The sequence below is a fragment of the Misgurnus anguillicaudatus genome, chromosome 21 (assembly GCF_027580225.2).
Source record: "Misgurnus anguillicaudatus chromosome 21, ASM2758022v2, whole genome shotgun sequence".
In the NCBI taxonomy this organism is placed as follows: Eukaryota; Metazoa; Chordata; class Actinopteri; order Cypriniformes; family Cobitidae; genus Misgurnus; species Misgurnus anguillicaudatus.
The window spans coordinates 58,472,760-58,488,529 of record NC_073357.2 but is presented as its reverse complement, the minus strand read 5'-3'; the positions used below and the strand labels follow the sequence as shown (position 1 = coordinate 58,488,529).

The window sequence follows — 15,770 nt, the reverse complement described above, 5'->3', positions numbered from 1 at the left end:
ATATAATAGTCTGTAGTTTTGTATTATTTTATTTCCGTTACAACAATACAATAATAATTTATATTTAGGCATTTAGCAGACGCTTCCCAAAGCGACAAAGATATGAAACAATAAGCAATTTGTCATAGGGAGGTGTTTTTTCACTAACGTTATTCTGAAAAAATACCTGTTGAGAGAGTTTATTTTTACACACACGATGAGAGAATTTTAGTACACACAAGCTAAAAGTACAAACATTTTTAGAACAATAATAATGGTCACTTAAAATAAATAGTGACAAAAAACGACACATACATTAATGAAGATGACGACATATACAGGGATCCGCAGTCGTATTTATTTCTCCTGTATGTATTTGATATATATACTTCTACTTATTTTCGGCGGTATAACAAAACGACACCAAAATAATTAACAATTTCAAACTGATAAACTTAACTTTAACCTGCTTTATCATAACTACTGTTTTGAAATCAATACGCATGACATCATTGAGAGCACATGATTTGGGGTTTTCCCTGGCGACAACGTGACATGACGCGCCGTCCTGACGTCACGCCCCATGCGGAAGTGAACGCAAACAGTCGCTCCATCATTCTCGTCGAAACCGACTTCTCATCCGCGTCTCAAGGGGAACTCAACTGTAAATATGACATTTATTATACATTTCTCATACATTAATTCGGGATTCATAAAGCTTTGATGAATTTTTACATTTGAAGGTCTATTTTGGTTTTTGTTGACTTAGGTAAATAAGGTGCTGTTAGTCGCTGGCTAATCGAGTCTCTTCCTGGTTTAACTGTTTGAAATATTATCCGTGCTATTTATATGTGCTGTAGTTTACTTTGTACAGTCGTAATTAATAGATTCGAGTTAAAAGAACAAACTTATTTTACAGAAATTGTTAATTGTCAGATATGTTATTGTTCGCTTGTTTGTAATGTTTTGGGTGTTTCTAGGACTTCTGTGAGTCACACTAATAGACTGAGCAGTCAGTATGTGTAATAGAGCGTAGTGCTAACAAACAAACAAACAAACCAGTTTTCTTAAATTTATTATGTCAATAACATAAAAGATAAATAATGGTTTTTCTGTATGGGTTTTACATGACGTTTTTTCTCCAGGTGCATTATTTAAAAAAAATAATAATAATAACTTGATACATTTATGACATAAATGTGTCACTTTGTTCTATAAAACTTAATACATGCATTCTATAAAAGTTTAAATACATAAAGTTTAAATTCCTATAAACAAATATCAGTAGTTGTTGTTGGGTTGTATGGGTAATTGAAAAACTTTTGTCCAACATTTTGAATGTTCTCAAATGTGAAGGTAGGACAACCACAATCATGGGACTTTATTAGGAAGTTAACAAGTATAAACAGTAAGCATGACATCACATCATCCAGTGAAACCCAGGTGCTCTTTATGGCTGAATGAAAACTTTGTAGATTTCTCTTAAATACTGATAAAAGCTACTTTAATGTAATGGGTAGGCTGGTACACTTTTTTGTGTCAGGTGGTACAACCAATGTAAATCTAGAAAATTTATTGTATTTAAAAAGTATATTGATGAATTTGATAATCACAAGCAAAAAAAAAAACCATTTATACCAGCATCCTAGCAGAAGTCTGTTAAATGTAAATTCATTGCAGAGGTCAGGTGGTGCAACCAGAAAGTCAAAGGGTGCAACAAATGCCCCTAAGAAATAAAATGCATTAAGCCCCAATAATTTTAATAAGCTAATAATTTTATTTTTAATAAATGCAAACTATGGTTGTCTATAATTGCTATTACTAGTTTTATGTAAATTATTGTTCGTTCTCAAATGTTAGTTTTATGGTATTGGTAAAGTTATTTTACAAGCTATTTTCAGAATTTTAATTTAAAATGCCACTATACAATAAACAAACAATCATCATGACACACGGTCGGACTGCTTTAAAACTTATCTGGTAAATAGAAAAAAAATAATTAAAATGTACAGAAATTTTGTTCAATAAACAAAACCTGTTAAATACATTAATATGCATTACATCCAATTTAAAAAAATATTTTTAGTAATTTTAAAGGAGCTTGTTTTAGGAGCTTGTTTTGTTATTGACCCACATGCTGCATGGTTCCTACAGGGTTTGGAAAAGTATGGAATTTGATTTGAGTAATTTACAGATCTGGGAAGTATGGAAAAAATAAATTGGAGTATGGAAAAATATTTACGTTTCCAGACTATTGTCGCTATTTCATTTTCTAAATATAATATTAAGAATTTCTAAATGTATATAATAAGTAAATATTATATATACAATTGTTTTTTCATGGCAATTGAATGAATCAGTCTGCCCAGCACTGCCAAAAAATCGTTTTTACACTTGATCTTATTAGTTTAGAATGACATGAGGGTAAGTAAATGATGATAGAAATTTCATTTTTGGGTAAATTAATAACCCTTTAAAAAATTGTGACTGATTTAGCATTTTGTTTGTTAAGGTCACAAAATGCAATATTTTTATATAGAATTTCTAAATATTTTATTTATAATTAGCCTATTGCCTTTTCAAGTTTGCTGTACCTAACAGCAAATTAAGCATTCTCATTTTACTTTCATGCTCTATTTTCAAATTTTCTGGTTAATTGTACATCCCTTCTGTTTCTGTATTTACAAATTTAACATGATAGCCTACATAAAGGTTTTGACTCAGAGTGTAACATACTTGTCTGCGCCGATAGCATTGTGTGTAAGTACATTGCAATGTAGCGCTGTTGTGCTTTAGGAGACCTGAGTTCGAGTCCTGGCTCATAGACTTTCCCCCCATCTCTCCCCCACCTCACTTCCTGTCTAGCTACTATCCTATCCTAATAAAAGGCAAAAACACCAGTACTAAATGTTTAGAATGTAACATACTTGTTAGCAATTTAATTTTCATACAGTTTATCAGAACAAGTTAAATATGGTCGGAAAAATCTGTCAACTTACTTTTGTAAGTGCTGTTGTGACGTATAATACAGGATTAAACAGCCAGAACATATTTTGTAACTATATAACTTTTACTCTTACTAGTCATATAAAGATCAATGGTTGAGTTAGACTTCCTGTAAGGTAAGTGATGTTACTGTCATATCATGACTTATCAATAATATATTGTATATATATAAATATATATATTATATATATATATATATATATATATATATATATATATATATATATATATATATATATATATATATATATACAATATATTATTGATAAGTCATGATATGACAGTAACATCACTTACCTTACAGGAAGTCTAACTCAACCATTGATCTTTATATGAGTTTGGGCCTCAGATACCCTGGACACACATTTATATAACCATCAGTCTTTTTTGGATTTCATCTCCATTTGGTTCTTGTTTATCCACAGAGCTCCATCATGCTTGGTGGAGGATTTAAATCAGAGAGGCTTCGTGTGAACCTCAGGCTGGTCATAAACCGCCTTAAACTTCTTGAGAAGAAGAAGAGTAAGTCTGATGCACTCCTGTTTGCGCACGTTTTAAAATTCTGGTAGTGTGAAGTTGAAATTATGTATAAATTAATTGAATTAAATTTCTTCTCACGTGATTTAGCCGAGTTAGCCCAAAAGGCTCGTAAGGAAATTGCAGACTACTTGTCAGCGGGTAAAGATGAACGTGCGAGGATCAGAGTCGAGCACATCATCAGAGAAGATTACCTGGTGGAGGCCATGGAGATCCTGGAGTTATACTGTGATCTGCTGCTCACGCGATTTGGTTTAATACAGTCAATGAAGTAAGTCACAATCTCTTATGCCATCACTGTTTGTATCTAAGCGATGCTTACTGTCTTTATATTCTCTTGATCTGTTCAGAGAGCTTGATCCTGGTCTACAGGAAGCAGTGTCCACTCTCATCTGGGCGGCTCCCCGTCTCCAATCAGAAGTTGCAGAACTGAAAATCGTGCGTATCATTTTCATGAGGTTACACGTGACTTTATGTTTGCTTTCTGAATCTAATATGAACCATGCATGTCTTTTATTCTCACAGGTTTCAGATCAGCTGTGTAACAAATACAGCAAGGAGTACGGAAAGCTGTGCAGGACAAACCAAATCGGGACTGTTAATGATAGGGTATGATTAAATCCTAATTATTTAGATGTGATGGGCATCAAAAATTAAAACGTATTTATGATATTTGCCAACACTCAGTACGCTCTTGTCTCGTAATACTTTGATTTCATACGCCAATCAATTCGATTTCGTCAAACATTAACATGATTTGTGAGACCTGTCTGATTGATTAGAGACTACAACTCCCATCATTCCACGCTCTTTCACAGCATCATCAAGCTACGCCGTTATTGTTGTTTTTTTAGCGACCTCTAGTGGTGAAAATTACATAGTGTGCCTTTAATTACTATGTAATCTCATCTACTGTTGTGTTTTCATATTTGACTTTCTTATTCTTAGCTTATGCACAAACTGAGCGTGGAGGCCCCGCCGAAGATTTTGGTTGAACGTTACCTCATCGAGATCGCCAAAAACTACAACGTTCCTTATGAACCTGATGCCATGGTTCGGGTAAGACTTTATTTTCCTGTTCATCTCCACCTCGCACGCTTTGTATCTCTGACATTTCTCATCTCTCCACAGCCAGAAGTGTGTCCGGGAGAAGAGGCCGATCTGATCGATGTGGACAGTGACTTCAAGAAGCCCGGCGGTGGTGGAGGAGGTGGTGGAGGTGGTTTTACCGCCCCTCATGCGGCTATGCCCATGCCTATGCCCATGCCAATGCCTACAGCTTTTAGCTACCCTCCACCTAGAGGAGCTGTAAGCAGTTTTTAACTTTACAGACTTAATCTTACGTTTTAAGCTCAATTTTGGAGTCTTGTTAACTAAAACGTTTCCTATTCCTCGCAGGAGCCCTTCAATGGTCCGGTTGGCACCTATGATGGCTTTAGCAACTTTCAGCCTCCAGTGAGAGGAGGGCAGCCACCACAACTCCCAAGCTGCCCCCCCACCTATGAGTCTGTAAGTGCAAGTGATTTCCAACCTCCCCACCCTGCCAGACAGACATGGACGACCCGTTCACCTTTCAGGGAAGAGCAGTTTGTTACAGTTCACATGCCGTCTTAGCACTGCTCTATAGTCGGTCTTTATGCTAGGAGCCTTCGCATGCTGCAAAGCATCACGAGCATGCATTACTAACCTCTGTTGTGCACACTTCACTGCTTTCTTGTTGGAATTCTCGTGGAAATGCTTTATTTTAAAAGGCACAATATGTAAGATTTTTTGCACTAAAATATGCAAAAGTCACTCTTATATATTTTGTTTAACAAGCTATCCGCCCTTGTTTATAGGGTCGCTTGTCAATAGCTATGTTTACATGCACAAAATTCTTCAGGTTACAACAGTACAGTTTTCATGCACCCTAATCAATTACATTTTATTTATATAGCGCTTTACACAATTGGTAATTGTTTCAAAGCAGCTTTACATTAAAAGAAGCAGGGGAAACACAGAAAAATCGACAGACAATATAAGTAGCAAAATACAGCTGCTATGAACAAACTGTACAAGCGAGCGTATTAATAATGTCTCGTATATAAGAGGATGCCAATGTCGTCTGACTCCCCGGGGTATATAAATAAAAAGTAGAATTTTTAGAAGTCCACGACCACAAATTAAACAGGGGTGCCAATAATTGTGGAGGGCACTGTGTGTATATATATATATATTATATATATATATATATATATATATATATATATATATATATATCCCATATAATATAGTATATATAATAAATAAATAAATAAATAAATATTATATATATATATATTTATTTATTATATATATTATATTATATGGGATATATATTATATATATATATATATATATATATATATATATATATATATATATATCCCATATAATATAATATATATAATAAATAAATAAATAAATATATATATATATATATATATATATATATATATATATATATATATATATATATATATATATATATATATATATATATATATATATATATATATATATATATATATATATATATAATATTTATTTATTTATTTATTATATATATTATATTATATGGGATGTAAACGGTATTTAAACGAAGGAAAAGACAGGGAGAGAGAAACAAAATCCTCGGTTCCAGACAGGCTAGCTATTGCGGCAACAGTATATTACCCATACGAGTTATGTGAATGCTTTGTTCTGTACAAACTAACTATTGCGAGATAAGTATAATGTACTAGACAAATAATGTGAATGTAAGTCTTAAGTTTAGATTTAAAGTGATCGACTGTGTCTGATTCACGGACATCAGTTGGCAAATCATTCCAGAGCTTAGGGGCTAAGTAGGAAAAGGATCTACCACCTTTAGACACTTTTGATATTCTAGGGATAGTTAAGAGACCAGAATCATTGCAATCTGATTAAAATGTTTCTTTACATGTACATTCTATATAATTCGAACCAAACGTCTGTGCAAGCGCACAGCCAGGGTTGCCAGATCAGCGTATCAAAACCAGCCCAATAAACATTCAAAACTAGCCCAGAAGCATCCCAATGACAGAAATCCTTTCATCTTTAACCCATAGAAAAAATCAACTCATGGAAACAGTAGCCCAAATCTGAACTCGAAAAAAAACAAAGGACTTGGCAACGCTTGTACACAGCATCTAGCGTTGAGTTCACGCTTTATCTCTGGATAAATGTACAAAGTCAAAGGGGAGTTGGAGAAAGTTTTCAGATATATGGAATGAAAACAGACTTTTTTTAAGGCACAGCACTATTTTATTGCTTTATGTAATGTTATGAAAGACATGAGCGCTGCAGAATGTACAGCGCATGAGCTCATTACCTTAATATGTGTTGGCATTGCCTTGCTATTGCATGTTTCTTTGACGAGAATCGTGTGATACGTAATTAAGAAGTAAATATAAGACGTGAACTTAAGAACAATTATTCTGTGCATGTGCACAAGTTATTTTTGCATCTGATTGAGAAAATACTACGATTAACGCATTACATGTGTACTTTTCTCCTGATGATCGGACCTCTTTGCATCCGATCGACCTCAATCGTACATGAAGGCTTTTCAATCCAATTGAGCCATCAATACCAAATTATTTGATTGCATGTAAACGTAGCTAATGACATCATGTCCAGGTTATGCGCGGTTTCTGCTTTTGCCGCCATAGAAACTATATGTGCTTTTGAATTCTTGTGGCATCTGACATCAAAGTATCGTGAGAATTAGTGACGAAAATTACATATTGTGTCTTAAAGTAGATTTGAGCTATACTGGAGTAATTTGTGGGCTGCAGTGTATAAACACAAGACAAACTAGCCATTCATCCTACAAGCAAATCCTCTCTAGCACATGAGATGAGCTTGATCCATATGCACTTCAAAAGCATGCTGTTGCTCGAGTTCATCCTATCTCGCATTTTGTCTGGATCGTTTTATACAAATGATGTTCATCATTGTCATTGCATGAGAAGTCAGTGATTAAAGCAAACTCATTGTTTTATATAAACCTATTGTTGCGTGCTTACAGAACTCGACATGTAGAGAAACCCATTAACACATAGCTGCACATTTACACTTCAGTAATGTTTATTCAGAAACTCATTGTAGGGTCATTTAGAGAAGAAGTAGATCAGAAATGAGTCTTTTGTTTGTTGTTTTCAGTGTTTTAAGTTAACATATTTTATGTTGTTTTCTTGAAGATCGATGATTTGTCAATCAAACCCTCTGATCCTTCCCAGGTGATCCCAGGTATGTAATTTCCCATACTGTGGTATTTTACCCTCTTTTTATTAAAGGTCCCCTAATATGGTAATTTTGCAAGATTTAATATTAAGTCTCAGATGTCCCCCAAATGTCCCTGTGATGTTTTAGGTCCAAATACCCTATAGATAATGTATGATACCGTGTTGAAAAGACAACATTTTAGGTGTGCATGAAAAATGCAAATGAGCTACTGCTTCCCTCACCATTTAATGTTATATATAACGAAAACACTCACAGTTTTTAATAAGACAATCGCCTTAGTTCATTGTTCATAATAAACGTTCTGTAATAAATTATGTAAGATTTAATGACCTGAACTGTGGTCTTAAGAGAGTTGTGGGCGGGGCCTGCGCAAAGTGACATCACTTTGCTCAGGAAATGCCAACAGCTTGTCCCATGAGACTGTTGAGGTTTTACCTAAAACAGTGGGCAGATTTTTATCACTACTGAGCAGTTGTCTACACACACAGGTGTCACACAATAATGTTCAAACAACATATAAAAATGAATTATTTATTTTCTATCTTAACACATTCACTTTGTCTCTAGGCCCAGTTCCATCCGGTCAAATCTATGACAACTCCACCCTCCCCGAGCTTCCATCTGTTCCGGATACGCTCCCGACATCCTCGTTCGGCGGGAACGCCAACACGTCAGACGACATCGACTTTGACGATCTGTCCCGACGCTTTGAAGAGCTCAAGAAGAAGACTTAATTATCCAGATCACACCTGGAGTCGGGAGATCCTCCTCCAAACCTTCAGCTGCCACACAAGACTTAACTCTTCTCATTGTTTCCTGTCTGTATTCACACGCTGTTGTCTATACTTCTGGTGGAGGTGTAAAATAATATATTACCTAACAGAATGAAGGATCTGACACACTAGAGAAACTGGTGAACGGCAGTGGTGGAAATGTACACACCTAAGAGGCTAAGACTTTTATCTATGGAAAACTGACAAAACGTCCGCCCATACGCATTTATGAGCACCCTTGCATTTAAAACCTTGATGACAACTGAAACTAGTTAGTCTAGTAATATTTTTATCTCAACTCTGGCAGCATGTATGACCACCAATAAATAAAATCTATAAATATATAATTAATCATTCTGTTTCTTAGCCTTTGCCCTTTCAAGAACTACTATGATGTCTATCGTACGTTTTGTTTTCTTCTTCCAGGAAATCTCAAATCTTATAAATAATTTAGGAAAAAGCAGGTATAACCTGTCGGCTTTCGTACACCCTCTGTTACGCAAGGTGCTTATCTGCTCTCTTTTGAATGTCTGCGTGACATAATGGACAATGTATGTGAATGACTTGGCTGTTTTGCATTGACTAGTTAAAGCGTTTAGATGAGGGATGTTGTCATAGGTCATATCAGGTGTAGTGATGGGTTTCCCAACTAAACACCAAAGCTTGTTTGTTTCTATTGATCTGAGCACAGTTAGTAAAGGACGACCTGGTTTATTTCACCCTCAGAACTCCCCGTGTATTAAAGTTAAACATTTCTCCTTTGTTGTTAAGCAGTTTGTGTTGGTAGTGACTGACTGTGTTAGAGAAATGACACCAGTCAGCTTTCTTACTTGGACTCAGAAGATGAACTTATTTGATAACACTCCCATCTCTAGTCTTATATGTTATCATCTCTTCAGCTGTGGCCTTTCAGGATTTGTGTATAATAAACTCAACATTCGGATGAATAATTCTTCATGGGTGAGGGTTTGAAAATATTTTTATTTCGTTATTGGAAGACTTGAAAGTCCCTTTGTCAATGTTTGTTTGGGAGGAGTAACAAGGGTTTGAGAGGCTTTATATACATGTATGTGAGGTTGCTTCTCCCTTGAATTATGACACTAATTTGTGCTTTTCCTTAAATCATCTGACTTTTGTTTGATACTGATTTTTAGCTTGCATATCTGATACTCATGTAATAAAGTCTATTTGCTCATAACCTTTTCAGCTCTGACCTAAATTTGTATTCCTTGTTTAATAACTAAAAGTAATATGCATTGTTTTTACCCATATGGCAAAAAATATATATGTTTACACGCATGTATTTTTCACCAATATATTTTTTGGCCAGTTTTGGTATATTTTGAAATTTATTTTAAAGAAGAGTATATAGGAGAGAATATATTTGAAAGCATTTATATTCACGTCGCATTGATAGAAAAACTTTTGTATGTTACAAACCTGTGAACATAACAGGTTTGAAAAAATTAAAATTAAATATATTTTCAACTGCAAAAATATACTTATTATTGTATATTTTTTACTTTATATATTTTATACAAACTTTTATATTTTGGCCAGGAAAAATATATTTTTGCCATGGGTATGCATTAATTTCTGATAACCGCACACCTAACTTGTCAAATGTCTTAAAAATAGGCACCTGCGCAATGTTTGTGGTAACCGTGGTATAAGAGGAATAATTGACCCCGGTCCTTGAATTATTTGAAAATAATGCACACCTGCCGTGTAACGGCGCTTCGCGTCGTATGTATAATATTCGCATTATTTTCTTATGGCCCGTCACCAATTATTCCTAACATAATTTAAAGGACTGGAGTCAATTATTTCCCTTATACCACGGTTACAACAAACATTGCTCTGGTGCCTATTTTTAAGACATTTGACAGGTTAGGTGTGCGGTTTACAGAAAAATAATCACCCACGGAACATTTTTCAACCAATGAGAATAAAGCATTCAACAGACTGTGGTATAAATGTTAATAGGTTAAAATTAAATATATTTTCAAATACATTTTTTTTTTATTTAATTACGCTTTACGTTATACAAAATGTATTTAGCATATATTAAAAAAATATATTTTTGGCCAAAGAAGTAGTGTGATGAGTTATTATTATTTGTCAAAGCCAGCGTTGCCTTTAGTTTATAGTTTTGAGGATTGAAAACGTTTTAATTAACAAATTTAATCGATTATTTTATTATTATTTCTAATGTGTTTTCCAAAACAAATTCTGTCTGTTTGCGGTAGATTGTTGGCCATTTCTCAATGGCTGCAGCCTCCGGAGGTCGCATATGCAGGCTGCATACGTCATCAAGCCTGGTTTATTTAAGTTAACTGAGCATTACATTCGCAAATCATATGCGCAATACAACAATTTACGATTAACTAAGAATAATAGTCAACTTTATAAATGTTAATATTGTGAAATAAGACGGTCTTGATGACGTATGCAGCCTAGAAATGCGACCTCTGTAGCCTGCAGGCTTCATATTGAGAAACGGACGTTAGACAGTGCAGTATCTGTTCCGGCCAGCAGGTGGCACTGTTAACAACACATGAACATCGTCGTTCATCAAGTAAAATTAAATCAGCTGACTGTTCTGCCAAATAAATAACTTATTCATTAGTACTTAAAATCTTAATAACGTAACACAGCTTACAAAGTCAATGGGTATGTATGTAAAAATGAAATAGCTTTAATCAACTAAATCAAAGAAATATAACCTAATGCACGTGTGGTATGGCTTTTGAAAATTGTACGAGCTAACATTTTTCCAGGTTGAAAACAAAATGCAGAGAAAATGCAAATAAAATAAAAAAATAGGATTGCAAAAATAGAACAGACTCAAAAGTAAGGGTTGATCAACATAAATGACAAGAAATGACAGAAAAATGAAAAACATCACAAAATGTCCAAGACAAATCCCATGAGGACAGACAGACAAAGGTAAATATGGGCAACTATAGCAAAGATTTTTCACACTTTCTCAGTTTTATGTTTAATTTAAAATGAATATCATAATAATAAGCAAATATTCGCTGTGTTTCATGTTCTCAAGGGGCAAAGCCCCCAATATCATCTGGTCCTAGCAACGCCCCTGGTCAAAGGAGCAGTTTATAAATGGTTTACTTGCAGAAATGCAGCTCTATAATGTTTTTCACGACATAACCACTAGAGAGAGCTGCAATATAACTAATAGGAAGGTAAAATGGTGTTGAAACATCTGTCACATGCACAGGATTTAGTGAACTCTCATTAAAACACAGAAATATTAAACACATAAAGCGCATTAACACATCCGCACTTGTATGTTAATTAAAATACAAGATGCTATGTTGTAAATGATTGACGTCTATCAACCTGTACAAAGACACGTCAGTACATGCTGTATTTCAAAAATAATATCCTGGATAGATGATAAGGTCTGATGAATTTTAATTTGTACCTTTAAGTACAAGTGATGCTTTAGTTTTACTTTTGGTTAAAACAAGATGAGCATTTACATATTCTCATAACAAAAATACATGTAAACGTGATTATGTGTCTGTGAAATCAAGGTTAAGGTCTTTAATATTGAGATTAGTAGCATCAAAGTTTGATTTTAATCATTGATTTCAATCTTTGATATGATCTTACTCAGTCAGTATCGAAGATAAGATTATATAAGATAAGATTATATAAGATAAGATTATATAAGATAAGATTATATAAGATAAGATTATATAAGATAAGATAAGATTGTTAGTGTTACATAGATGATTTTATGTAGAATCACAAAAAATGACTTTACCTGGGTTTTCACATACTGGCTGACAAGTCACACTACAACTGACTTTCTTACTTTAGTATTTTTGTCTATACTTTGTTTTCAGTACAAATATCTAAAAATTCTTAAATTAAGATACATTTTCTGGATGAGCGAAATGACCTAAGTAAATTAGTCCACTGTAAATAAATTGTTGTAGTTATGCAGCTGTTTGCCTTACTGTAGATTTAAATAGATTTTATTTAACCATAAATCTTCATCAACCTTTTTTCAGTTTTTTCCTTTAGAATTTGGTTCCCAGAATGCTTTGCATGAGGCTGTTATTTTATAGTTTTATTCTGTAAAGATTAAGGCTTGTTAATTAATGTTCATTTAACTTTGAACAAACTGTTGCCAGTAAATAACACATTTAAATCTACAGTAAGTTACTGGCAAACAGCTGCCAGTTATACTGTAATTATACAGACAAAAACATACAAAAAATCTGCCAGTGGGGTAAGACTTTTTTCTTAAACGCTTAAAGACAGGGTATCTTATTTGATCCAGAAACATTTTTAGTTATGCTGGTTAAAAGTCTCCTCACATCCTGATAGCAATCACTGTGTTAAGTTGTTTAAATGTCTTTGTAGAAATTTATGTCATCTGTAAAAGGCGTAGGACCAAAAAATATTCAACCAATCATAGATCTCGCTCCAAACGGACGTTGCCCTTTTGTCCCTCATCCGTAAGCGTAATTTGAATGCCACCATGCAGCCTGTTCACGCAGACACCATATGTCATCAGCGCGTTCACGTGCGCTCCCGCCTGTAAACAGAGGAAGAGAATGGCAAACTTTTCTGCTGAATGGACAATCTGCACAGGAGTCACAAAACGAAAGACATCTTTTATAGCAAAAACTGCCTGGATCAGCAAAGAGCAAAAAACCCAAATGAACATCGGTAACTTTACTGCTTTACCACGAGATGCAAACAGCTGCAGGAGGCAAAGAGTCTGAAAGGGTCGTTGCTAGGGGTGTGCATTGGCACTGCTCTCACAATTCGATTCAATTGCGATTCACCAGGTAACGATTCAATTTGATTCTACGATGCATTGCGATGTATCAGAATTCTACTGTACACAACAAGGCAAATTTTTCATCAGTCAAGTTGTAAAGTCAAGTGCAACTTTTCTCAATTAGCAGCTTTAAGACAATGACAATTATATACCTGAGATGAGAATTTTACACACAGTGTAAGTCTTTGTAGAATCCGAAATGTGCCCACATGCCCGCTTTCCTTGGAAAATGATGCGTTTTTATTTATCCGTCTATCGCGGTCATCTCTCTCTACCTCAGCCATCTTGATTGTTGTTGTTATGCCCCCGGAAGTAATTGAAAATTCACAACTTTATTGTCCACTCGAGGCCAGAAAATAAACAGTGACATAATTGATTATGGCACTTTGCTGCAACGATGCTGAATCGTGCATGCGCGCATTGCGATGCATCGCCGAATCGATTATTGTTGACACCCCTAGTTGTTGCACAGTTTATTTTGGTAAGGTAGGTACGCGATATGATTGTATTGAGATGGATTTAGATATTCTACTTTGATGAAACATTGTGTTGCTTATTAAATTTGTGTTAGTTTACGGATTAGCGTAACAATATAGTTACTACGTCTACACAACTGAAAGTGTGCTTTAACTAATTCTGATGTAAACTAGTTGTTTATGTTGGGTATTTTGGAAATGTTATTCACTTACTGCAAAGTTTTCTCACTGGTGAATGAGACATGAGATGTGACCTTCTGATCTGTGCGTGTTCATGAAAGAGGCGTGACTTTGGATGGCGATTTGAATGGAGGGTGGGATCGTAATTTCATTGCTATTCTGCTACCGTTAGCATTTTTCAAAATGTGATACCCTACCTTTAATTTTAAAAATAATGTTCTCACCCCATTTCTATACTTGTTTTAAGCACAAATTAATTTACATTTTATTTTTTTTCTTAGACTTATTTTCATAGGTCATTTTTCTTATCAAGAAAACTTATCTTGATTTAAGAATTTTTAGATATTTGTACTAAAAACAAGCCAAATACGAAAGTAATTTTTGCAGTGCAACATTCATAAGTTAACATGCTTTGCTGAAAAGCTTCAAAACTTTCAAAAATTTTGATTTCACCATCCTTATGCAGCACACAGTCAGAGAAAGATTAAGGATTTTCTAAGAATTAACACGTCATTGTCTTAACAGAATAAAACTAAAATAACAGCCTCATGCAAAGCATTCTGGGAATCAGAAATCCTCATCAACTTTTTTTCATTCAGATTTTGGTTCCCAGAATGCTTTGCATGGTGCTGTTATTTTAGTTTTATTCTGTAGACAATGACTTGTTAATGTTTAATGTTCATTTAACTTTAACTTAAACAAACTGTGCAATAACATACATTTAAATCTACAGTAAGTTACTGCCAAACAGCTGCCAGTTATTGTCATGGTTAATCAGCGTGATCTGTTTTTGTGTGTGTTTTGTTACTTTGATTGTCACCTGGACATTTCATTAATTACTCATCATCATCATCAACACCTGTTTTAGTCAGTATAGATATGCCTGTCTGTTGTCTGAGCTGATGTGTTAGCATGTCATTGAGTCTCTGTTTCATATACGTTCTTGGCTAACTGCCTGCCTGTTTGTTTTATTCGTTTAGTGTTATTTGAAAATAATTTATATATTTTTTTTGGTAACTTGCGTCTGCATCCTCTTACCTGTTCTACGTATCGTGACAGAATGTTAACACCACTACTGGATGCAGCAAGTTACACAACGCTGGGCATGGAGTCGAGTAGTGGATCTCCTCCTAGTATTTTTTGGGGAGGAGGGAGTAGTGAGCACCAAGCTCTGCAGGCTGTGGTGCCTCATTTCCCTTACGACCTGACTGAGCGCGAACGCTCTGAACTCCTTGCCTGGCACAGTTCCTGATTTTGTTCCTGGGATGACCGCCGACATGCTCGCTCCAGTTCTCAAGTTGGCCGCCGCCATGCTCGATTTATCCCCGGGGTGGTCGCCGCCATACATGAGCCTGTTCCCGAGACGGTCGAATCTTCTGAGTGGGTTCCCGAGACGGTCAAATCTTCTGAGTGGGTTTCCGAGACGGTCGAATCTTCTGAGTGGGTTCTCGAGACGGTCGAATCATCTGAGTCGGTTCCCGAGGCGGTCGAATCATCTGAGTCAGTTCCCGAGATGGTCGAATCTTCTGAGTCGGTTCCCGAGATGGTCGAATCTTCTGAGTCGGTTCCCGAGACGGTCGAATCTTCTGAGTCAGTTCCCGAGATGGTTGAATCTTCTGAGTCGGTTCCCGAGATGGTCGAATCTTCTGAGTCGGTTCCCGAGATGTTTGAATCTTCTGAGTCAGTTCCCGAGACGAGACGGTCGAATCA

The 15,770-nt window shown here is 35.2% G+C and overlaps 1 protein-coding gene across 1 annotated transcript; it reads left to right on the top strand.

Moving 5' to 3' along the window:
• The first annotated feature begins 484 nt into the window (after window positions 1–484).
• ist1 (IST1 factor associated with ESCRT-III) lies at window positions 485–9,780 on the top strand. The gene is made up of 10 exons (XM_055216370.2): window positions 485–643; window positions 3,411–3,507; window positions 3,613–3,793; window positions 3,873–3,960; window positions 4,048–4,131; window positions 4,471–4,581; window positions 4,654–4,830; window positions 4,921–5,031; window positions 7,764–7,812; window positions 8,377–9,780. The coding sequence occupies exons 2-10, from the start codon at window positions 3,420–3,422 to the stop codon at window positions 8,541–8,543; spliced, it is 1,056 nt and encodes a 351-aa protein (XP_055072345.2). The 5' UTR covers window positions 485–643; window positions 3,411–3,419; the 3' UTR covers window positions 8,544–9,780.
• Window positions 9,781–15,770: the final 5,990 nt, after the last annotated feature.